Source organism: Panthera tigris, chromosome E2, assembly GCF_018350195.1.
Source record: "Panthera tigris isolate Pti1 chromosome E2, P.tigris_Pti1_mat1.1, whole genome shotgun sequence".
In the NCBI taxonomy this organism is placed as follows: Eukaryota; Metazoa; Chordata; class Mammalia; order Carnivora; family Felidae; genus Panthera; species Panthera tigris.
In genome coordinates, this window is record NC_056674.1 from 44,132,792 (window position 1) to 44,157,382 (window position 24,591).

At 45.9% G+C, this 24,591-nt stretch overlaps 1 protein-coding gene across 2 annotated transcripts in view; it reads left to right on the forward strand.

Annotated features, from left to right (window-relative positions):
- The window catches only part of TANGO6 (transport and golgi organization 6 homolog), a 190,026-nt gene extending 179,232 nt beyond the window's left edge, over nucleotides 1-10,794 (forward strand). For both annotated transcript variants that reach the window (XM_007090410.3, XM_042969156.1), the window contains exon 18: nucleotides 10,327-10,794. In XM_007090410.3, the coding sequence (XP_007090472.2) occupies nucleotides 10,327-10,503 (177 nt within the window). In that variant the 3' untranslated portion in view covers nucleotides 10,504-10,794. The remainder of the gene's footprint in view (nucleotides 1-10,326) is intronic.
- The last annotated feature ends 13,797 nt before the right edge of the window (nucleotides 10,795-24,591 follow it).

Here is a 24,591-nt window from a genome sequence, read left to right on the forward strand (position 1 = left end):
TTCTTCGTCAGGCCAGAGCTCCCTGAATGATGTCCGAATTGTCTACCCCCTTTCTCCTTCCCCAATTTATTTGTTTCCTGCCCATGATCTTAGAGAGGCTACACGCTTCCAAGACCTCAGAGCCTGGCTCCTGTCTGATTGCCCAGCAGAGTTCTTTCTGGTGTCTGCAGCCCTGTGGAATAACACGGGCAGTTGTCAGGAACCCATTGTCAGGGACCGGTTCTGGCCCTGATCCTGCACTCAGACTGCATTAAATCCCTTTTCTCCTTCTTTCACCTGTTCTTCTAATTCCCCTTCGTCTTCCTAACACATTTTTTTTCTTTTTTTTTGGCCTCTGCTCCCTTTCATTTTCAGAGCCATGCCTTTCCCCTCATTTTCTTAGCCCCGTGGTGGTAAATCCAATTATTTCAATGTCAGAGTAATAATAGCAACACTACTTTGAATTATGTATCACTTGGCTTATCATAGCAGAGTACTCTCACATGCATCGTCTCTTTTGATCCTACAATCAACCTGTAAGGTAGGCAGTGTGCTTTTACACTGCCCACTTCGGCAGAGGGAACATAATAGCCACTTCACGAGGCAGGAAAATGTAGTCATTAATAAAGAACACTGGCTTCAAGTCAGGCTGCCAGGGTCGGAATGCTGGCTTTGCTTGTTACTAGCTGTGTGGCCGTGGGCACATTGGAGATAATAATAGTACCTCTCTCATTGCATTGTTGTGAGGATTAAGTGAGTTACTATAGATGAGATGCTTAGAACCATAGCTGGCACATAACAGGTATTATGTAAGGATTGGCTGTTGTTATCATTCATTCATTCATTCGTCAAAAATTTTCTACACACCAGGGGCGCCTGGGTGGCTCAGTCAGTTAAGCATCTGACTCTTGGGTTTGGCTCAGGTTATGATCTCACGGTTCGAGAGTTCGAGCCCCAAGTAGGTCTCTGTGCTGACAGCACAGAGCCTTGCTTCGGATTCTTTCTCTCCCTCTCTCTCTGCCCCTCTCCCCAACCTCTCAAAATAAGTAAATAGACACACACACAAAAATGTACCAAACGCCAGAGCTGCTACATGCCAGGCTCTGTCCTAGGCCTCAAGGATAGAAGAGTAACAAGAAGGACACAGATTACAGTATTAGTGGGGGAGACTGGCACCCCCCCACACACACACTTATTTAGCATTCACCATACACAGGTCTTTGTGCTTGGATCTTTACAGACATTAACTCTCATTCTTACCACCTTACAAGGAGGCAGTATTATCCCCATTTTGCAGATGAGATCACTGGGATTCCTAGAGCTGAAGTCTTTTGCTCAAGATTCCCTAGCTAGTGACTGGGAGCATCAAAATTCACCCCACCTGATCCACCTGCCTCTGGGTCATTAGGTTCAGCTCTGCACGTCTGTCTCCCCCACCCAGTGGTGAGCTCCTGAAGGGCGGGCACAGGTCCTCTTACCCAGAATGCTTAGCAGAGCCTCCTGCACATGGTTTGGGAAAAGGTGGCTGAGTTGTGCTCTGTTGATGATCCTTGACTCTCTGTACTTAGCCCCATCTGTCCACTCTCACTGCCCTCAGCCACCAAGTCATACACTGGTCTTAACAAGGAGGCACAGTCATCAAAATGAGGGCCCTTAGCAGTTGGCCTGTGGCTTTCTGACAGATTCATCCTATGCCAAACGCTTATTCCAATATTTTGTAAACAGAACTAGGCAGATTCTGGGGTCTTCTCCTTTTCTGAGCCTCAACTTAGAGAATTTTTTGCCTGCCAGGCCAGTTTCTACCCACTAACTCCAGTTTTCACCACCACCAACCCCTCATTCTCTTGTCTGCCCCTACCTTTTATTTCAATGTCTAAATGTCCCTGTTTCTGTCTTTGTGCCCAATATTTTTTCTTAGCCACAATGGTAGGTTGATAGGATTGTATGGAATTTAGTTTTCTTTCTTTCTCATCCTTTTTTTGCCTTATCTGTTGGTTCTATGGGAAGATTGGATTTCTAGGTACAATTAGTGTATGCTAGCATTTAACTTTTTTATCCTTTTATATTTAAAAATTGGGGGGTGGCGCGCGCCTGGGTGGCTCAGTCAGTTAAGCGTCCAACTTCAGCTTAGCTCATGATCTTGCAGTTTGTGAGTTCAAGCCCCGTGTCGGGCTCTGTGCTGACAGCTTAGAGCCCGGAGCCTGCTTCAGATTCTGTGTCTCTCTGTCTGCCCCTCTCCCACTCACACTCTCTCTCTCTCTCTCTCTCTCTCAGAAATAAATAAACATTAATTAAAATTTTTTAAACATTTATTTATTTCTGAGAGAGAGAGAGAGAGAGAGAGAGAGAGAGAGCATAGGGAGGGGCAGAGAGAGGGGGAGACACAGAATCTGAAGCAGGCTCCAGGCTCTGAGCTGTCAGCACAGAGCCCAACACAAGGCTTGAACTCACGGACCGCAAGATCATGACCTGAGCTGAAGTTGGATGCTTAACTGACTGAGCCACCCAGGCGCCCCTATCCTTTTAAATTTAGCGGCCCATTTTCCCTTAAACATTAAGAAATTATAGATGGGAAATCCTCTGTTAGATAACATCTTTCTAGAGTTTATATTTCTGTAAATGTCTTACTTGTGACCATTTGTGTTGTGTCCTGTCCCACATAATAACAGAAGAATAGCAATTTCATCCACCTAAATTCCATTTGTAAAATCACCTTGAAGTATAAAAGACTTAAAATATTAAAATAATTTGGGGCGCCTGGGTGGCTCAGTTGGTTAAGCACCTGACTTCGGCTCAAGTCACGGTCTCACGGTTCATGAGTTCAAGCCCCACATCGGGCCTCGTGCTGATGGTTTGGAGCCTGCTTGGGATTCTCAGTCTCCCTCTCTCTCTCTGCCCCTCCCCAGGTTGCAGTCTCCCTCTCTCTCTCTCAAAAATAAATAAACATTTAAAAAAATTTTAATATTAAAATAATTTGTGAAAAATGTAAATGAATCTAATTACAAAATGTCTTTACAAATGGAGCTTGTATTAGGTACTTTTTTGACTAGAGACTTGTTTTCTTCCTCTGTTCCAGATATTATAGGTTGTGGTTATATTGCTTTTATAATCAAATAAATAAATACATTTAGGAATTAAAAAGAAGAAAAATACTTGCCATTTATTTCTTCTTTTGATCTTAACTCAAAGATATAAATAACAACCACTTCAAGGATGTTTAGGGTCAAGGTCATTGAAAGAGTCAAAACTGCTTTCCTGCTTCCTGCTTTGCCATTGAAAATGCACCTGTGTGCCCAAGGCAGTCTTTTGCTCACACCGTTTCCTTATTAGTATGCCCTGCCTCATCTGGTCTTTTGTAAGCCATGTCTAACCCTAAAGACTGCCCTTGTCCCTGAAGCATCAGCTTTGTGTGCTTCAAGGAGCTGAGAGGAAGGGGGAAGGGAGGTGAGAAAGTGTGTGTGTGTGTGTGTGTGTGTGTGTGTGTGTGTGTGTGTGTGTGTGTGTTTGCGTTGTAGACACTGCTTTTAGGCAACAGGCTTGAGCAGTGGAAACCTGAGAAAGGTAAAAGGGCCCACAGTGACCCCAGGCTGAATTGCAGACAGGTTCATTAGGCAACCCACCTCAAAATATGTTGACCAATGGACTACTTACAACCAGGCACAGGTACCCAAAAGAGGAAAATTCCATATGTTCCCATATCTTCTCTTTTCCCCTCCTTAACTACAGCCCCATCACTGCCAACTGGCCGACTGTCTCCTTTGCTGTCCTGCCCGCTGATCCTTTGCAGTGTGTTCAATAAACTTTTCTCTCCATTGTTCTCCTTTGGTTGAACTCTTCCACCACCCACATTCTGATCAGGTCCGCCCCCCCACGTGTGTGTGTGTGTGTGTGTGTGGCATGCAAGCTCAAAATTCTTTTAATAAAACACCTGAATGAACCCCACCCCTTTTCAAAGAGTTTTCAGACTAAGAACCTAGGTACTTGTTTAAGATATCCCTGGCTCAGGAGCTTCTCAGATGGTGAAAATGTTTCTTTCAACCATCAGCTACAAAAAGCTAAGCTAGATCTCCTCCGTATGAGAGCACCCACCCCCACTCAGACCTTTACCCCCTCTACGTTTCCCTGGAGTCCTTGGGCCTTGATGCTTGAGGCGGGGAGGAAGAGCAGGTGTGTTGAACTCTTAATGAAAGGTTTCCTCCATGGGATTGCCTATATCCTGCCCACCACAGTGGCTCCTGTGAGTAACTTTACCTTTGAACTCTCCTTGTATTCAGCCCCTGATCCGTGGGATTTGGTGACAATCCCTGGCTGGCAGGAAGCTTTGATCCTTGGGGAGTCCAGAGGAAGTCCTGTGATGTGTGGGATCCCCAGCGATACAGGGAATGGGAAGAAGCCTTGCCAGGGTGGATTGCTAAAATAGACCCATTAATTAAGAAGGAGCCTTTGCCTAACACTCAGTTACCCAAAAAAGGAGATCCGGTAATTGATAACAAGGAACTCAGCACCCCTCAAGTATGAAGTGGTGTTGGCACAAGTATTATTGTTATTTTAAGGACACAGCAGTGCCAAGGGGAACATTCCTACCCACACCAGGAAAGAGCAGAGTACCTTAGCAGAACAGAATGCCTTAGAAGCTCCCTTTTTAACAAGTGAAAGCTAACCTTATTTTGAATGTTAGGAGGCTCTAGCAAAAATTGTCGAAGATATTTCTGAGTAGGTGAAAGATTCCTCTAGAAGAAGAAGAAAAAAGAAGACCTTGTAATAAACACTGGGAACTCTAGAATTTCTGTGTAAGAGACACTTTGGGCTTAATGCCATTGTAAAAGGGTGTCAGGAGACTTTCTTTAAACTGTATTTGCGGGCCACCTGGGTGGCTCGGTCGGTTAAGCATCCAACTCTTGATTTCGGCTCAGGTCATGATCTCACGGTTCATGAATTCAAGCCCCGAGTCAGGCTCCACACTGACAGCTTGGAGTCACTTGGAATCCTCTCTCTCTTTCTCTTTCTCTCTCTCCGCCTCCCTGGTCGTGCTCACATTCTTTCTCTCTCTCTCAAGATAAATAAATAAATAAACCTTTACAAAAGTAAATAAAATAAACCTCACATAACAAGCAGCCTGGGCTCGCTTAGAATCTGCGTTTAACTGAGGGTACTTGAGGCTGAGGGGACTTGATCAATGGCTTCCCCAAGCCACTCGGCAGTGCCACCCTTTGGCTACACATAAAAGTCTGAGTGAAGCCCCCGTCGCCTGGTGGGGAAATGTTCTCCCTACACCCACCTCCACAGGCAGAAATCACTTCCTTTGCTTCCACAGAAGTGCGGAGCTTATCTCTTCGAGAGGAGGTCGTACGTCTGGTGTGTGTGTGTCTGCCTCCCCGCTGGGCTGTGGCTGCCAGAGGGTAGGGTTCGTGCATTATTCATCCTTCTGTCACCAGCACGCTGCCTGGGCACGAAGCAGGCCCTTAATAATGATTATTGAATGAGTGAGTAATCATGAGGCACTAGCTCTGGGGAGTCATCCTCTTTCGGGAATCATCTCTCCTTTTCACGCCGCCAGCCTCGAGGAAAGAAAGAGAGGTTACCAGAGGGCAGCGGGGGAGCACCCCAGTCAGCACCAGACACGCCTGCGCGGAAGACCCACTCCTTTATGTCTCAGCAGCTCCTTGAGAAAACCCAGGAAACGGCTGCACGAGGCCTGGGGCAGAGTGTCTGTGAGGTGGGCCCACGGGACTCGGGCGCTCGGTGTAGTGACCCAGGGCAAAGAGCTCCGAGAGTTGTCTGCAGGGCCCACTGCGTAATATGTGGCGCCCAGTGAAAATGAGAATGTGGTGTCCCTGATTCAAAGAAATGAGGAAAACATGCCATTAATGATATGTAAATATAAGGTTGTTTCCTTTCTTTCACAGTCTTTCGCTCCTTCGACTTGTCACGTGTGTATGATTTGCCGCTAATGCTGTTCTAAGTAGAGGAAATTTTGAATGTGAGCTTACTAGCACAAAGTTTGCAGTAGCTCCTTATATTGTGCAATGCCAGTTTTAAATGCAACTATAAGACCATTTAACTCATATGTAGAATCACCAAAATTACACGAATTGTATTCTGTGGCTTGTGCACGCATATGTGTTTCCTTCTTAGCAGAACAGTGGAACCTTTGCACAAAACTAACTCAACTGCTTTTGTCTCACTTCTTGATTCGTGCGCATGCTGCCAGCACTCTTTAACTTCAGTCTACTGATGAATAAGAAGGGACTGAAAGGAACAAGAACTGTGTATTGTCATCATTTTCAGGGCAAATGGTTGGCTAAAACAGAAAAGCAACACGAAGGATGTAGTAGGGTATCTGACTCATCCAGGTGTCTTAGAAAGCCATTGCCTTCTTTCTGTGTTTGAAGCAAGTTCTGATTCATCAGGGAAGTGTGGCCTCTCAGGGCTGTTAGTGCCTCCATTTGCTCAGTCACCATCGTGACAAGCATGCTGCCCTTTTACTGGCTTCAAGTCTTGTTGAACCCCCACACATTGTGGGTCCATCGGAATTCTGTGCTCAAGGGGCATGGCCGATGCTGTGGACAGAACGCACTGGCAAAGAATGGTGGACACACATGTGGGACATATCTCATCTGCTCACACTGAGGCTCCTCTGTCCCATTGTACTTCGCTTTCAAAACACAAAGTCAAAGAGAAAATTAAGAATTTTAAGACAATAGGGGCGCCTGGGTGACTCGGTTGAGTGTCCGACTCTTGATTTCAGCTCAGGTCATGATCCCGTGGTTGTGGGATTGAGCCCTGCGTCAGGCACCACACTGAGCACAGAGCCTGCTTAAGATACTCTATCTCTTTCCCTCTGCCCCTTTCCTCCTGCCCCCATGCTCTCTCTTTCTCAATAATAATAATAATAATAATAATAATAATAATAATAAATTGTAAAAGAATGGTGAAAGAAAGAATTTTAGGGGCACCTGGGTGGCTCAGTTGGTTAGGTGTCTGACTCTTGATCTCAGCTCAGGTCAGGATCTCACGGTTCATGAAATTGAGCCCTGCTTTGGGTGCTGCACGGACAGCATGGAGCCTGCTTGGGATTCTCTCTCTCCCTCTCTCCCTCTCTCCCTCTCTCCCTCTCTCCCTCTCTCCCACCCCCTGCCCCTGCTAGTGCCCACTTGCTCTCCGTCTTTCTCTCTCAAAATAAATAAATAAACTTAAAAAATAAAAAAGAATTATAGGACAACAAAAGCAGATCATTGAACCAAGCATGTGGCCCTGTTGATTGGGGGACCTGCTGTGACTGCACAGATCACACAGCCATGAAGCGAGCCTGGTTGTCTGGCATCATTTCAATAGATATTCTTAAAATTTTTAGTTTTTACCAAGTGAGAAACTGGCCAGGAGTAGCATGCATACGTGCCTTCTTTCATTCATAAATCTTTTAGGTATCTGCCACATGACAGTCACTGTATGAGGCATTGGGACTTCACCAGAATGAACAAGGCAAGATATGGCCTCAGTGTCAGTAGTATATGTGATCTAGTGAGGAAAACGTACTTTTAATTACACAATAAATATTTAAGCTATAGTTGTGATACGAGTTACAAACTGAAGTATAGGCATGAGTATACTTGGGTGGCTCAGTAGTTAAGGGCCCGAGTTCGGCTCAGGTAATGATCTCGCGGTCTGTGGGTTCAAGCCCCACGTCGGGCTCTGTGCTGACAGCTCAGAGCCTGGAGCCTGCTTCAGATTCTGTGTCTCCCTCTCTCTCTCTGCTCCCCTGCTCACACTCTCTTTCTCAAAAATGAATAAACATTTTAAAAATTAAAAAAAAAAAAGATGCAATTTTGAAACACCATGATACTATTTTTCACTTACTGGATTAGCAAAGATAAGAGTTTACAGTACATAGCACTGAGGAGAATATGGGGAAACAGGTATTTTCACAGTGTTAGGTAAAAATGTAGGTTGTTGCAACCTCTCTGGCCACATCTATCAAAATTTTATGTGTGCATGAACTCTTGACCCAGAGATTCCATTTCTAGATATTTGTCCTATAAATATACTTGTTCATGTCTGCAAAGACTTAAGTAGCAGAGTCTTTATTGCATCAACATTTGTAATAGCAAGAGTTTTTTAAATGAGTTTAATTGGGAGTGTGTATAAATAAGTTGTGTGACATTCATCCTATACAGCCAATTATACAAAAGATCTTCAAAGTATATTAAGTCACCAGGTATCATGGCACATAACAGTGTAGAATATAATTCTGTGCTTTTCAAAAGGAATGGGGAGAAGGACCTGGATGGCTCCGTCAGTTAAGTGCCCAACTTCAGCTCAGGTCATGATCTCATGGTCCGTGGGTTTGAGCCCCACGTTGGTCTCTGTGCTGACAGCTCAGAGCCTGGAGCCTACTTCAGATTCTTTGTCTCCCTCTTTCTCCCTGCTCCTCCCCCGCTCATGCTCTGTCTTGCTGTCTCTCAATAAATAATGAATGAATGAATGAATGGAGGGGGGAAACATATATGCTTGTAAACACCTAGCACATTTCTCAGAATTAAGTATGATAGTCTCTGAGAAAGAAAACTAAGAGTCTGGAGTACAAGAGAGGCTAATATTTTTCATACATAATTTTTTGTATTGTATTACCTTTTCTTTTTTTTCTTAAAGTTTATTTATTTATTTATTTATTTTGAGAGAGAGAGAGAGAGAGAGAGAGTGAATAGGGGAGGGGCAGAGAGAAAGGGTGACACTGAATCCAAAGCAGGCTCCAGGCTCTGAGCTATCAGCACAGAGCCTGATGCCAGCCTCAAACCCATGGACTGTGAGATCATGACCTAAGCTGAAGTCGGGCTCTTAACTGACTGAGCCACCCAGGTGCCCCTTACCTTTCAGTAAAAATAAATAAGAACACAGGTTCTGGATGTTTCGAATCTGGCTCCACCATTTTTTTTAGCTGAGTAATCTTGGGAGGTTACTTACCCCTCTAATCTTCTATGTTCTCATCTGTAAAACGAGGCTAATAACTTTCCTTTATATGACCAGCATAAAAATTAGATAATATATGAAAAATACCTAGTACAGTACGTGATCCAAAAATAGTAGCTTTTGAGGCACTGAGCCCAGACCAGAAGTAATTTCACAAGTAGTCGCAGACAAGTCATGTGACCCCCCTGTGACCTAGTGTCTTCAGTCCCCTAGTTTGACCACTTGATCCCTAAGGCCTCTTAGGGGCAGAGGGAAAGAGAGAGAGAACCTCAAGCAGGCTTCACCCTCAGCATGGAGCCGGACATGGGCTTGATCCCACAACCCTAGGATCATGAACTGAGCTGAAATCAAGAGTGGGACACTGAACTGATTGAGCAACCCATGCACCCCTGAAACCTGTTTCTTTCTAGAAGCTCTAACTGCAAAGCCAGGAAGATTTTGAAGGAAATTAGGAGCTCCTGGGAGTAGGTGCGTTGGCACCCTCCCAATTCCGTGTCAGAGCATAAGATGAGAACATGGGACGTGAGGACTGGGTGTGGCTCTGTCTACACAGCCCTCTCGTCTCCTGTTACAGGGTTGCAATTGAAAACCAAATTATAGTGACTTGAGGAACGGCATGGAGATGGAACTGTGGTGGAAAATTTTTTTTAATGTTTATTTATTTTTGAGAGAGAGAGAGAGAGAGAGAGAGAGAGAGAGAGAGAGAATGTGTGTGAGAGCATGCAAGCAGGGGAGGAGCAGGGATTGAGGGAGACAACAGAATCTAAAACAGGCTCCAGGCCCTGAGCTGTCAGCACAGAGCCTGACAAGGGGCTCAAACCCACAAACGAGAGATCATGACTTGAGCCGAAGTCGGGTGCTTGACCACCTGGGCCACCCAGGTGCCCCTGTGGTAGAAAAGTTTTAAAGTAGTGGCAAGGAAAGGCATGCTTGTTGAAGAGAGAGCCTTCTGGGTTTCATATGATAGATGTCTGCAGATGGGTGTCAGCAGAGGGCTTTGTGGGAGCTAGAGAGGAAGATGCTGGTAATTGTGTTCTAGGAGTAACCATGTCTGGGCACTATTCCCTGTCTGTGGTTCTAAGGTTTTTGCTATGCTTTGGGACCGAAGGAAGGGGTCTGGGATCTATACTTTGGCCTGGAGATATTGGGGAGTAGCAGCCCCCAAGGCCAGTGTAGTGAGGTGTCAGGGGTCATGAGAAACCCCAGAGGAAGCCTATCTCAGTACAGCTGCTCCTCCTTCCATCTGAGAAGGCCATGCACTATCTTCTTAAGGGAGCCTGCAAGTTTTCTCACAGAACTTCTCAGGAGAAGGCAAATAGGTCTTTGTGAGCAATTTTGGAACAGTAGACAGATAGTCATGACATTGTCTCTCTCATACAGGTGCTGAGGGATGTCCTTAAGGATCTCTACCACCTGCTGAAACACGTGGTGCGTTTGGAGCCCGATGATGTGGCCAAGCTCCACGCCCAGCTGGCCCTTGAAGAGCTGGATGAGATCATGAGAAACTTCCTTTTCCCACCACAGAAGCTGGAGAAAAAGATTGTGGTCCTGCCCTAGACCTGGCTCTAAGGACATCAAGGAGGTAGAGGACCAAGAGCGGTGCCCAGTCCTTCCAGCAGGTGGCCCCACTGCCTCTTTGGTGCTGGCAATATGGCTGACCCTGGATGGCTTTATGTATCTGGTCATTTGTGCCTTCAGGCTGACCTTCCTAAAGCATCTATTTAGCATCCTGCATCCAGCCTGAAGCATGTGTCATTAGAAGACAAAAGATTACAAATCTCATTTATCTGCACATTTTTCACTGGCCTGGAGCATTTAGAGAAGGAAGTCTACTTGATGGAAATATATATATATATATATATATATATATATATATATATATATATATATAAAATATATATTATATATATAATTCGATGGAAGTACATTTTTAACACAACTGGTAGAATTTGATTAATTGACCATTCTCTTATTGTGACTTGAACAGAAGAGGTTGACCACCCTCCTGAGTGGCACATGTGTCATATATCTTGACATTCTTTCATAGTGAGATTGTTCTTCCTTGTGATAATGAAGAGCAGCCAGAGCTACTCATCCTTGGCTACTCAAGAGGCTTATCAGAGTATAGACATGCAGTTGGAGGTAGGGAGGGGAAGGAAACTGTTATCAAAACATGCAAAATGGAATAAAATTATTTTGGCTGGAAAGAATAATAGGTCTGAATCTGGTCTTCGGCTATTGGGATGAAAAGCTGTGTCACTGAGGAGGATTTGCACTCCAGAGAAGAGAGTCAAGCTTGTTGAATCTTCCAGAGATGAAGAGTAGCCCTGTGTTTGTCCTCCCGGGCCATTTTCTTAGCTCCCCCTGCTGCTATTTGCATGAAAGGGCCCTGATTATAGAAGAGAGCCATAAACATCTCAGATGAGAGAGTTTATATATAGCGTTTGGTCGCTCTGCTCCTTCAGGAAGGAATGCTTAGACAATGGGTTAATTAAATGTGTGCTGGAAAGCGTGTAGCATATTGGTGACCTGAAGCAAGGTTTATTGAAATCCTATCAGATGTAGCACTGTGGGCTCCTCTTTATTTATGTATTTCGGCCACTGAATTTTGATTGCAGCTAAAAGAGAAGAGAAAAAGGAGAGATTGGCTGAGTGCTTCGGATGAGCCCTCCCTGTTGTCAACACCTCAGCAAGGCTAACCCAGAGCTCCTGGACCAGTCCTCAGCTTTCGGGGCTAGGTACAGGATTTTATCTCCACTCTCTGGGGTAATCAGGCCTAGGGCAACCAAAACACAATTTCCCAAAACTCTTAGGTGACTGAAGGCGCCGTGTATGAGCGTGCCCATTTGCCAATTAACAGGACATTTCTCTCCAGCAGGATTACAGATGTGGTTCTTAGCTTAGAACCTTTGTGGCACGCATTCCTTTACAGAGGCTGTCTTACAGTTAGATGTGGATCACGAGTTAGCTTAGTAAGCAAAGAATTAGAACAAAGGCAATTAGATGCTTTTAGGGAATATTTCCATTCAGCTAGTGTAGCTGGATTTGTCTCCATTCTCCAAATTAGGATGTCTGGAGAATCAGGATTGGGGTTTCAAACCAGAGAACAATCTCCTTTGAACCAGCTGGATATATCCTAAAAATTCTTGTTTCTTGGCCTTCCTTGAACCACACTCCATACAACCTACTTCAGATCATCAGATTGGATATGTTAGATGATTGAATTCACTTACAACTTCATTTGCATTAAATGCGTTCCAGTTCTGAAGATATATCCTAACTGATCACCTTGATTAGACTGAGAAACTCTAGTCTCAAAACCTGAACTCCTAAGGAGTGTCTCACCAAGCATTCTAGTCCCTGTATCTCCATTTATAAATTGCCTCTTAATTTGAATTATTTGGCAAGTAGCTAAAAGCATCTGTTCTTTATTGATTTTGATGGATTCCATTTCAGAGAGTGACTTTTTCTGACCTTGTTACCAAATTCAAGGGAAAGACACTGTAATGTAACCCTCCTAAACATGACCAAATATTAAAAATTTCCAAATATATATATATAATTATTTTATGTCCATAATATATATTATATAATGTTATATAATATTATTTCATATATTATATAAAATAATATTATATTACATATTATATAATATTTAAAATATATAAACAATATAGTATATAATATAATTATAGATCAATTATGTATAATTAATTATATATTAAATAATATATTATATAATATATATAATCTCCATCTGCCCTTGGGAAGGAACATGAGAATTAAGAACTTTATTTATTTATTTATTTATTTTTCAACGTTTTTTATTTATTTTTGGGACAGAGAGAGACAGAGCATGAACGGGGGAGGGGCAGAGAGAGAGGGAGACACAGAATCGGAAACAGGCTCCAGGCTCCGAGCCATCAGCCCAGAGCCTGACGCAGGGCTCGAACTCACGGACCGCGAGATCGTGACCTGGCTGAAGTCGGACGCTTAACCGACTGCGCCACCCAGGCGCCCCTATTTATTTTAAAATTTTTTAAACGTTTTATTTATTTTTTGAGAGAGAGAGACGGAGACTGAGCATGAGCAGGGGAGGGGCAGAGAGAGAGGGAGATACAGAATCTGAAGCAGGCTTAGGCTCTGAGCTGTCAGCACAGAGCCCAACGTAGGCCTTCAACCCACAAACTGCGACATCATGACCTGAGTCAAAATTAGATGCTTAACTGAACGAGCCACCCAGGTGCCCCAAGAATTAAGAACTTTAGCATAGAGACGCCTGGCTGACTCAGTCAAAGAAGCATGAGATTCTTGATCTCAGGGCCAGAAGTTTGAGCCCCACATTGGGTATATAGATTACTGAAAAAATAAATAAACTAAAAGAAAAAAAAGAAAAGAGCTTTAGGATAATAAAAATACAAAACTGAAAGAAAAGTGAAGAAAGAGAGAAAGAAGGAAGGAAGGAAGGAAGGAAGGAAGGAAGGAAGAAAGAAAGAAAGAAAGAAAGAAAGAAAGAAAGAAAGAAAGAAAGAAAGAAAAAAGAAAGAGGCACAGAACAGAACTCCAGGGCAGATGGCAGCAGCAGTCCCGGGGCCTCCCTGCACAGGGCCTGGGAGGCATGTCTGGTTCTATGGAATATGTAATAGCAACTTGCCTCAGGCTTGCCTCCCACCTCTGCCCTTCCTCCCAGGCTGTCTTCCCTCTGCTGCCCTTCCAGTCTGCTTCCTTATCCATCCCACTGAACTTCTCTTAGCCTCTCACCTTTGGTCCCTTCCACTACCCAGCAGTCTGCCCAGTGATCACCTGGATCACTCATGGGGTCTCTTACTTGGCCCTGTCCTGCCTTCTCCCCCTCCTTTTCCTTCCTGGTTTCTTCCAACTCTTTCCAGGCCTACTGTTCACACAGCACCTCGGCTTACAGAGGACGGCCCTGTAGCAAGAGACATGCAGGGGCCCAGAGCCCTGGCTGCAGCCAGACCCCAGGCCTGCTGCTCTAGCATATACTGCTTGCTCAGATTAGACTTCCCAGAACTCTGGAGAGTTTCCCTCTCTGTTATGTGTCTCTTCCTCCTCAGCACTTGCCCTTCTACAAGTCCTCTCTTCTTTAATCGGAAGTCTCCTAACCTTCACTTTGCTCCTTACCATCCCTCCACACACATACTTGTCCATACGTCCTAATATTCTCCTTTCTTCACCTCTCTTCTCCATTGTTTTACTTTCCTGTGGCTCCGCTCACCCATCTACGTATAAGGGCCGAGGTGGCAGGGACTGGAGATTAGGAGAGCAAATCACAGCAAGAGTGACAGCCATTTATTGAGCACCTACTATGTGCCAGATGCTGTGCCAGGCACTAAGGACACAGCAGTGAACAAAGCAGACAGAACCTTTACCCTCAGGGGAAACTTACATTGTAACGGAAGGAGACAGACAATAAATAAATAATAACATAGAAGAATGTCAAGTGAGCTTAAATCCTATGGAGAAAAATTAAGTCAGGAGGGTGTGTGTAGAGCATACAGGGATGGGAGCTGTAAGTTGAGGTCAGTTGTCTAGAGAAGACCTCACTGAGAAGTTGAGATTTGAGTAAGGATCACAACTGACAGTGAAGATATTTGGGAGAAGAGCGTTACAGACAGAGGGAATGGCAAGGGCAAGGGCCTGGAGCCAAGAGTGTGTCCGGCAGGTTTGAGGGAGGGCCGGCAGGCCAGTGCGGCTGTGGCAGAGTGAGCCAGAGGGACGCGGAGAGGATGGGGCAGTGTGACATGCCACATCTCTCAAGCCTTATGGGGCACTCTGAGCGGGCAGGGGGCGGGGGCAGCCACAGACCTATCTCTCCCTGAAGCCACTTCTGCTTCAGTGCTTTGAGGCTGAGTGTGTGAATGCCGTAAAACGGGAAATGTGTGTAGCCCAAAGGCGTTTCATACCCCGCCACTTTTTTTTCTCAGTTGGAATGAAGTGGTGAGCCCCATCACTTCACCATCTCCTTCCCTGGAAAGCAAATGTGTCAGGCTGCCCTCGCCCACCCACCGCCCCCACCCCTCGTTGGGGGGTGGGAGGGTTGCCGAATGGAGCCTTGCCCGCCTCAACAGCGCTTTGCTGAGATGGAGAGATGGCTAAGACATGTGAAAGTGGATCATTTGGGAGGAAGAAGTTGGATGATTCTGACCTGTGCAAAACCAGACTGGCTTCTGGAGTGTTTTTGCACAGAGATCCAGAATCTCAGCTGGAATGTCAGCGGCAAGGGAGAGAATGAGAAAGGGGAGCTGAGTTCCAGGGTGGGCTGTGAGAGGCCGCCACTGTTCCCCCCCACCCCCCCGCCAACCACGAGGCATCTCCATCCCCCAGCCCCTGGGCGGCAGCCGGCTTGACCCGTGAGAGCCTGGCCGTGTCCTTCGGCAAGTTCTGCAGCCACAGACATTCTGCAGTCACATGCAGCAGCCTCACTGCAGTGCGGGTACCTCTGACTCGCTCGCTCGCACCGCTCAGCTTGGCTGAGACCGGTGCTGCTGGGGGCTGGGAAGTTGTCTTCCAGGGAGCCCGCCGCCGCCGCCGTGGCTGTCTTCTCTGCCCTGACTGCGGGGCTTGGGGCTGCCTGCCGGCAGGTGAAGAGGAAATGCAGACCCCCACAATCCGCCCTGGAAGGGGCTGTGCCCACTTATTTGAAGGATCATCTCCTGGTGTCCCTCTCAACCATTCTTTACGTTGACTCCCAAGCTGTGTGCTTCCCGGAGGGCTCAGGGACTGTCTCCCTCCCCGCCCTCTGCAGTCCCTGTGGGGCTTAGAACAGGAGGATCAGTTCCTCTGTGTTCCCTTTCGTTTGGAAAGTCGTTGTGCATCCAAAACCGTGTCTGATTCTCACAACAACCTCGTGGAACAGGGAGGCAAGCTGTTGTTACCCGCCTTTGGCGGGACTTGGCCCGTGTTTCTGGGTCTCAGTGAGACTCTTGAACACCTGTTAAATACTATAGAGGCTCTCCCCATCTGCCCCCATCCCCCAAAAATAAGTATAGGAGCAAAAACTTTTCAACTAGAGCACAGTTTGGGAAGAAAGCTCAGGGGTTTCAGCATAGGTGTCCCACGAAGATATAGTTTGATTTGTGCTGACATAAGCTGCCGTGTGCCTACCAAGACCCCCGTGCCTGCCCTGTGCCACCTCTGAGGACGACAGGGAGTGATAGAGCCCTCAGGTATGGATACCCTGGCTGCTTGTGTGTGTGTATGTGTGTGTTCTAATTACACATGTTACATAAACTGACAAATTTAATATATATATGTAACAAAAATAAGAAAAATGCCCACAATTTCACTTCCACTCCTACCCCAAGATTACCACTGACAACTTGATGTATATCCATCCCTTCAGATATTTCTTTCCTTTCATACTTTTTCCAAACGAATACAGACATGCATTACTGCTTTCAAAAACAAAAGTAGGATTGAACCATAAATAGGGTCCCACGTATTTTTTTCTTAGTTATATATCTTGGAGACACTCTCCTGCCAGAGCTTATAGATCTCTCTCCTTTGAGATGGGGCATGTCTTCTGTAGTATAGGTGAGCTACAGCTGGTTTAAGCTTTTTTTTTTTTTTTTTTTTTTGAGAGAGAGAGAGAGAGAGAGAGTGAGGGGGGCGCAAAGCGGGGGAAGAGAGAGAGAGAGAGAGAGAGAGAGAATGAGAATCTTAAGCAGGCTCCATGCTATCAGTGCAAAGCCCCACACAGGTCTCAAACTCACCATGAACTGTGAGATCATGACCTGAGCCAAAATCAAGAGTTGGATGCTTAACCTACTGAGCCACCCAGGCGCCCCTAAGCATTTTTTTTAAGAAGGCTTCACATCCAGCACAGACCCCAACATGGGGCTTGAACTCAAGGCCCTTAGACCGTGACCCTGAGATCAAGACCTGAGCTGAGATCAAGAGCCAGACACTTAACCGACTGAGCCACCCAGGAGCCCTGTGCATTTGTTTCTTGATGGTCTATTGAGTTGTTGCTAATTTCCAGTGATTCTCAACACAATTGTTTACATACTTAAGTGTTTCTATAAGCTAGGTCCTAAGAGGACAGAATGTTGGACCAAAATGCTCTGAACATTTTAAAATATTAGTACCAAAATGTCCACCAAAAAGTATGTGCTTTTTGGATGCATTCCCCTATGCTCAGTTGACATTTTAACACCGTGAAATACAGGTTCAGTCTCCACGGCAAAGTGTTGACACCGTTCTCTAAATAATTCAAGGACTGGGAAATCTTCAGGGGCTAGAGTTTTCTGTACACCAAACCACCAATGGGAGCACAATAACACACTTGGCAGGTACACTCAGCAGCTTACAAGTCCTCATCCTGGAGAGAAATCCTGAGGCCCTACAGGGCTTCCAAAAAGTATTCTTAACCAGGGACATCTGACTGGCTCAGTCAGTGAGCATGTGACTCTTGAACTAGGGGTTGTGAGTTCAAACCCCACGTTGGGTGTACAGCCTGCTAAAAAAATAAAATATAATTTTTACCAGACTCTCAGTTCTGAGATTCTGTCCTGAGATGTAGGGTTTGCCCTCTCAGGGGGTTTGGAGTGTCCCCAGGATAATGACCATGGTTCCCAAACCAGACTCAGGACGTAGGGTCTGATGGCCCCTCAAAGTATCAAGTTCATCTTGTAAAATCCAAGATAAATGACTGCTCTCCAGCACTGTACATAATAATCAGTTAACACTATAAAGAGCTTATTACATTCTTCTGTGCATTTGAGGTATATTAATTCACTAAATCCTCCCACTTTGCCTGTGAGGTAGGTATTATTATTATCCCTCTTCTACGGATGGGAAAAGTGAGGCACACAGGAGGCTAATTACTTGCCCCAGATTACATACCAGTGGTAAGTAGCTAAACCAGTATTTGGACCCCGGAAGTCTGGCTCCAAAGCTGGACTTATAACCATTGTGCTTTGCTGTTACCCAATAGGTACTATGTTTTCAAATGTTTTTTTTTGTTTTTTAAGTGTTCTTAATGTAAGTGAGGATAAAGAAAGTGATTCCCTGCTTGTTTAAAAAAAAATTTTTTTTAGCGTTTATTTATTTTTGAGACAGAGAGAGACAGAGCATGAACGGGGGAGGGTCACAGAGAGAGGGAGACACAGAATCTGAAACAGGCTCCAGGCTCTGAGCTGTCAGCACAGAGCCCGACGCGGGGCTCGAACCCACGGACCGTGAGATCATGACCTGAGCCGAAGTCGGACGCTCAACCGACCGAGCCACCCAGGCGCCCCAACCTGCTTGTTTAAATGGACCACCTATGCTGGCCCTGATTCCCTCCAAGTAGTGTCCTCATATAGCAACTCCAGCCTCAGACACCTGAACTTGTTGTTTGCCCAGCAGCTAGGGATGAGGTTTGATAAAACTCCCCAGCCCTCCTGCTCCTATACTCCAACAGCTTTCACAAATTGCTTATTTAAAGCCTTATTCTTCCTTCTGGGGGTGGCTAAGGTAGAAGCCACCCGAGACTGCCTTCCTGGGAGCAGAGGAGGCAGAGAGCCATGTGTGCGTGCGTGTGTGTGTGCAACATAGAAAATGTACAACGTCTTCCCATGAAATCTAACCAGAGCCCAGAAATGTCCCCTTTGAAGGTTGGCTGTTTGTTTTGTTTTGTTTTTTTACCTTTTCATCTCCTGGAAGCAGCGTTTCAGTTCTCAGATTTCATTTTCAGAATGATCACAGTGGATCAGTTTAAACTATTATCTGTTGTGTCTATAATTCTTGCTTAAATACATTGATAGCTCTGTCCCATACCATCCCTGAGAGAGAAAAAATTGAGACTGAAATTAACAGCCTTCGTTTGCAGAAGGGAAGCATAAGGTCCAGACAGGTAAGTTCTTGCATATGGGAAGAGAAAGAGGAAGGGGAGGGGAGAGTGCAGTAGGGCAGAGAAACTCGTTCCTCTATTCACGGATTCTTAGGCTTGGCCACATAGCCAGCACCTCCCTCCATCCCAGAGCAGCTGGCGGTGAGAGCTGTGACACTGTCAGAGAGCAGTTCGCGGGGAGCTTCTGAGCTGCTGGAGCGCCCTCTCTGCTGGGGAACTAGGAAGAGCCGCGGGGCCTTTAAGTGGCTTATTAAATGATGTAAGATTTAATCTTCACTGTCTGCCTTAGAGCTGAAGCCTGCTCAGAACAGTGCCTGGGTGGGGCTTTTCTGATGTACAGCCCTAGTCATCACACGCCAAGGTAGCCTGGCACTGGGGAGAACAAAGCCACCTGCTCCCTACTTCCAGAGTCTCTAGAACTTGAACAATCGTCCCTGCCCCTCCCTCCCCCCCCACCCCACCACCACATACAACACACGCCTTCTATTAGACCACACACCACTTTCAAGACTTCAAACCCTGTGGTGACCATATTAATCCTCAGGAAGGGCCAGCCTGAATTAGGCTGTCTTTACTGAAAGAATGGTGGTACTGATGCTTCAGAGAGCTGGAGGGTGGGATGAGCTCCCGGCCAAACTCCCCAAAGAAACTGTATCAGTGTTGGAGGCTCCAGCGTCAGCCCTGTGGGAATTTCTCCATGGCCAAAGCCAGAACAAAGGGAGAGAGATTGGGACCCCATGCCCCAAAAGAGAGCAGCTCAGACCCAGTACCAACCCATCCTTTGGGTTAATAGGAAGAGCCCCCAAAATGCCGAAGTTCTGTTGTTTAGAAACTGAAAGCTGATCCAAGTTGGGTTTTGGCAGCTCTGTCCTGCCATTGACAAGAGCTGGCTGCTTTCCCCCGCCCCCCACTTCTCCTAGAGAAGGCAGGCAGCACTTGAGCCAAAGAAAAGACTATGTCGATCCAATTCCAGGTGTATTGCGGGGATGTGGGGACTGATCCTCCCATCTGGTCCTGTCTTCCTCTGTGTTTCTCCCTGGCACTCCTTCCTAATTTCCAGTTTAAATCAGCATCCCTTCTCCTTTTTCTTCTTTTCTTCTGGCTTGGTAGCTCATTAGTTCATTGTTCAGTTTTTAAGGTCAGTTAATTCAGTCAGGTGCAGCAGGCAAGGTGCTAGAGGGAAATGGACAGACACTTCTACTCTCTGGAGCTCACCTCCAGGATTGGCTGGCTCTCTACTGTCCTCCTGGTGCCAGATATGTACTTGCAAATCTCAGCCGAGGAGAATCCTCAGGATGTGTTCTTAACCTCAGATGCATAATAGAATCAATCACCTAAGGAATTAAAAAAAAAAAAAATTCAAGCCTGGGGCTCACCCCCAGTGATTCTTACTAAATTAATTGATCTGGGATAGGGTCCAGGCATTAGTGTTTTTTAAAAAGCCCCAAGGTTTTAAAAGTCTAATGTGCAACGGCCAGATGCCAGAACCAATGCATTAGCTTACCTTGTGCAAAAGGAGTGTGTGTGTGTGTGTGTGTGTGTGTGTGTGTGTGTGTGTGTTGGGGGCAGGGGGTGTCCTAGCCAAAAAAAGAAAAAAGAAAATCTGGTAGTTGGGCATACTTTGTGGGGTTGGGGGAGGTCCTTCCCCATGAAGGAGTGGATGAGATCTGCCTCCACCATTGGCTCTTCTCTAATTGCTTTTACGGAGGATCCGGCTTTGGACCTCCTCTGTGACAGTGACTAATGATGTCTTTCATCAAGAAAGGGGACATAAAGCAGAAATGCCAGCACATTTAAAAACTGTTGTGGATGTTATTGTAACAAGAGCCAAATGAATTTGGAACAAGGTTACCTTAAGCAATCTGTTTCCCTCCTGCTGATACAGCGGCTGGGACTGTAGACTGGGATAGTGTTCTACTAAAGTCCAGAAAGTGGGTGTGTGCTTGTGTAATGAGCATGTATGCATGTGTCCACTTTTAGTACAGTGAGTGAGGTGCGCACGTGGGTATGGGCACACGCGCAGGTACTTGCATGAGGGGCTCTTTACCACGCCCAGAGAACCTGTCCCTGGGGCTTCCTCCAGCCTCAGTGCCGTGCTGTTGACATCATTCTTGGACACCCTTTTTTTTTCAGGAAAAGCATCCTTTCAGGGTACGCCTAGAGCCCATATTCATGTGCACCCTCTTCCCTTACCCGGGATCACTAGGATCCTGGATAAGGGGGTGAGTGGGGGCTGGCATCAGCTGGGGTGTACCAAGCAAACCATGTATGCTGGCTCAGGACTATGTTGCCAGGAAGAAGTCTTTTTATAATTCACTCAAAGGTGCTGGATGCACACTGCCTCCTTCCCTGCTAAATTCTCTCAAAGGATCGGTGGGAAGGATTTAAATAAAGCAAGTTACTGAAGTTTTGACTACCACTAATTCTATCTATATCCTCGCCTTCCCAACTTTACTGCCTTTTTTTTTTTTTAAAGAAGTAATACCTACACCCAGTGTGGGGCTGGAACTCACAACCCCAAGATCAAGAGCCAGATGTTCTACTGACTGAGCCAGCCAGGTGCCCCTTGACTGCTTTCTTTGTAGACTGAGGTTCCTAAACCCTTTACACCTGAACTTGTGTGTGATATAGACTATATCCCACCCTGCCCCAGCTTAGAAGGAAATTTTACAAATTCAAGACTCATATCATTTTAAATACATTTTTATTGCAAAATTATTATAGTTATTAATAGAAAATTTGGCAACCACAGAGAAAAAAGTGAAGAGAAAAAAATCTATTGTTCCACTACCCAGACAAACCTGATCTTGATATTTGGGTGAACTTCTCTCTTGCCTTTTACTTTATAGGATTTAAAAGAAAGCAACAAAGTGAACATAATCATGTATACATGACAATTTTGTATCTTGCCTTTTTTTACTTAACATTGCATCAGAAACATTTTTGCATCTTCCTCATCTTCATGAACATAGTTTTTAGTAGCTGTACCATATCCCAACATGAAGGAGATTACGGTTGAAAATCACCTTCTGGATTTTTTTTTTTTCTGCATTTGCCTAGGAGAGGGAGAGAAAGGAAAAATGGCCGGGAAGAGCTCTTTCTGTTCAGGATTCCAAGAAAAGCATCTCCAGGTCTGGTCTGATATTCCGTTATCGGTCTGGTATGCCCTCCTAATCCTGACCTTCAAGCCAGCATAAAAGAACCTGGCCCCTCGGTAGGGGCTAATGGCTCTGCCGCCAGCAGAGCAGAGGCCCCTTAATTTGAAATGAAAATGATTCTTCCATCCAAGGAGAGAGGGAGAGAGAGAGAGAGAGAGAGAGAGAGAGAGAGAGAGAGAGAGAGAGAGAGAGAGACTGGAGTTAAACTCTTACCACTGCAACTGCAGGACAGAAAAGTCCTTACACCTGCTTCTTCAAACATAGCACCTAGAAATGGTACTGATTACAGAGTACTTGTCAGTAGGAGGGGAAAGGCATGAAAGGGTAACTTTGTTTGGTAGTAGCTGCCTCGCTGTAGTCAAGGCACACACTTTCCACTTTGAATTATGTATTAACCTGGTGTTGCAGATTAAGCTGCCTCGAAGAGGAAGCCCTATTTAGTCAGCTGGGGGACATAACCTGCTATTCTTTGGAGGCCAGTTTAAATTCACCTTCATTAGCTTCAGGAGGTTTTGATTCTGTTCGGCCCAGGGGAGCCGATGGGAGGCAGCCTGGAGGGACGGCTTGGCTGCCATTCCCCATTCTGCTTTGCTTCGCTGGAAGCTGCGGGCTGCATGCCATCGAGGGGCACTGAAGCGTGAGGTCCGAGGGTGAGGGGGGCGGCTGTGGAGCCCGAATGCCCCTCCGCCCCTCCGCCTTGTCACTCACTAGGAGACCAGCAGAGCAGAGCTGTGCAGCACCTGGTTCCTGGCAGGGCTGGCCTGCAGCTTCAAGCACCAGCGATGACAAGGGAGATTGAACGGCAGACTCCTACTGGTGCAAGGTGTCTGAGCATTTCACAAGTTTGGATTTGAAAACTGGCGGAAAGATGAAATCTTTTTTTGTGGAACTGTCAGCTTCAGTGACCTGAAGCCCTCCAAAGCTTTGAGAATGGCCCTCTCAACCCTGCAAACGATAGGAATCTCTTTCTATTGATGATTGCTCCACTTCTCCTGCCACTTGTGCCCAAGACAGTGACACTGCCTGCCCTTAGCGGTGCTTCCTGATGGCGGCACCAACCGTTCCCACTGCATGCAGCCCCCTTGCTCTGGTTCATGGGCTTGCTAACATGCCTCCTCCACCCATTCCCGCTCCCTACCTCCAAACCACAGCTCAGTCGTCCCCAGACAATACTGGTAACCTATTCCTACCTTGCTCGGACTTCTTCAATAGTTCTCCATTACTACCAAATAAAGCCCAAAGTCCTTATTCAGTCATTCAAGGCTTCCAGAATCTGCCCTTAGCATCCTCCTCCTCAGCAGCTAGAATTTGCCTGGCACGTCTTAGAGCAGGTACTGTTGCAAGTTCTTCAGTGCAAATTTCTTTTTTTTAAAGATATTGTAAAAATTCTTTAAATGCTTATTTATATATTTTTGAGAGAGAGAGGGAGAACACAAGCAGTGGCGGGGAGCGGGGGGGGGGGGCGGGCAGGGAGAGGGAGAGGGAGACACAGAATCCGAAGCAGGCTCTAGGCCCCGAACTGTCAGCACATAGCCCGACGTGGGGCTTGAACCCACGAACCGCAAGATCATGACATGAGCCGAAGTTGGACGCTTAACCGACTGAGCCACCCAGGCGCCCCGAGATTTTATTTTTTTTAAATAATCTCTACACCCAGTGTGGGGCTCGAACTCACAACACAAGATCAAGAGTTGCACACTCCACTGACTGAGCCAAGCCAGGTGCCCTTTCAGTGTAAATGGCTTGTTTCATCCAGGCCTTTCTTCACTGCCCTTCAAACATGCCTCATCCATTCTTCTACCTGCTCTGTTCTTAAGCTACTCTTCCCATCTAGAATGTTCCTGACTTTCTGCACAGTCATCTCAAGTTCTCCATGAAACTCTGCTCAGCCTATTCCAGCTCCCTGAGATCTCTTTCCTGAAATCCTCAAACTCTTCTAGTTGGATTCTCTTATCAACATCTAATTATATAAACTGTCTTGTATGATGACCATTTTTGAAGTGTATTTGTCTTCAAAATGGATAACTGTCTAGATGGCAGGGACCAGCCTGAGATTTTCTGGTGTCAAAGCATCGTTCTCTTCTCAGAGCTGGTCTTCAGTGTTTGTTAAGTGAATGTTGAAATACAGCACACATCTTCTACTACTGAGCCGAATGAAGAGGCTTATCCTTTGGAACCCGTGTAAAAGCCATTTCAACAACATCTGAATTCACGCGTTTAAATGATTAGGTGTGGAATTAGTCCTATTCCTAAATCCCCAGTGGTAAGCAGAGATAAACTTGAGCTTTATTGTATCAGCCCCTTAAAGATCCCCCCTCTTGCCCTTGATGAGCTGAATGCAAATAGGGCACCACAAACTGGATCTTAATTACAGTCAAATCCTCTCTGGCATAGGCTGGCGACAAAGGTAGAGACCCTACTTGCTGCCTGGTGACACAGGGTCGCTGGCCCTGCAGATTAGAAAAAGAGAATTTGCTTCTTATGGGAAGCCATTCAGGGGGCCAAGCCAACTGGTATGGGCAGAATGTTTACTGTTCTCATGATGTTGCATCTGGACCTGCTGTTCATTTAGGAGTTTTTTAATGGACTAGCCCACCAACTATAAAACTCCCTGGAGCCAACTGAGTGAGATAG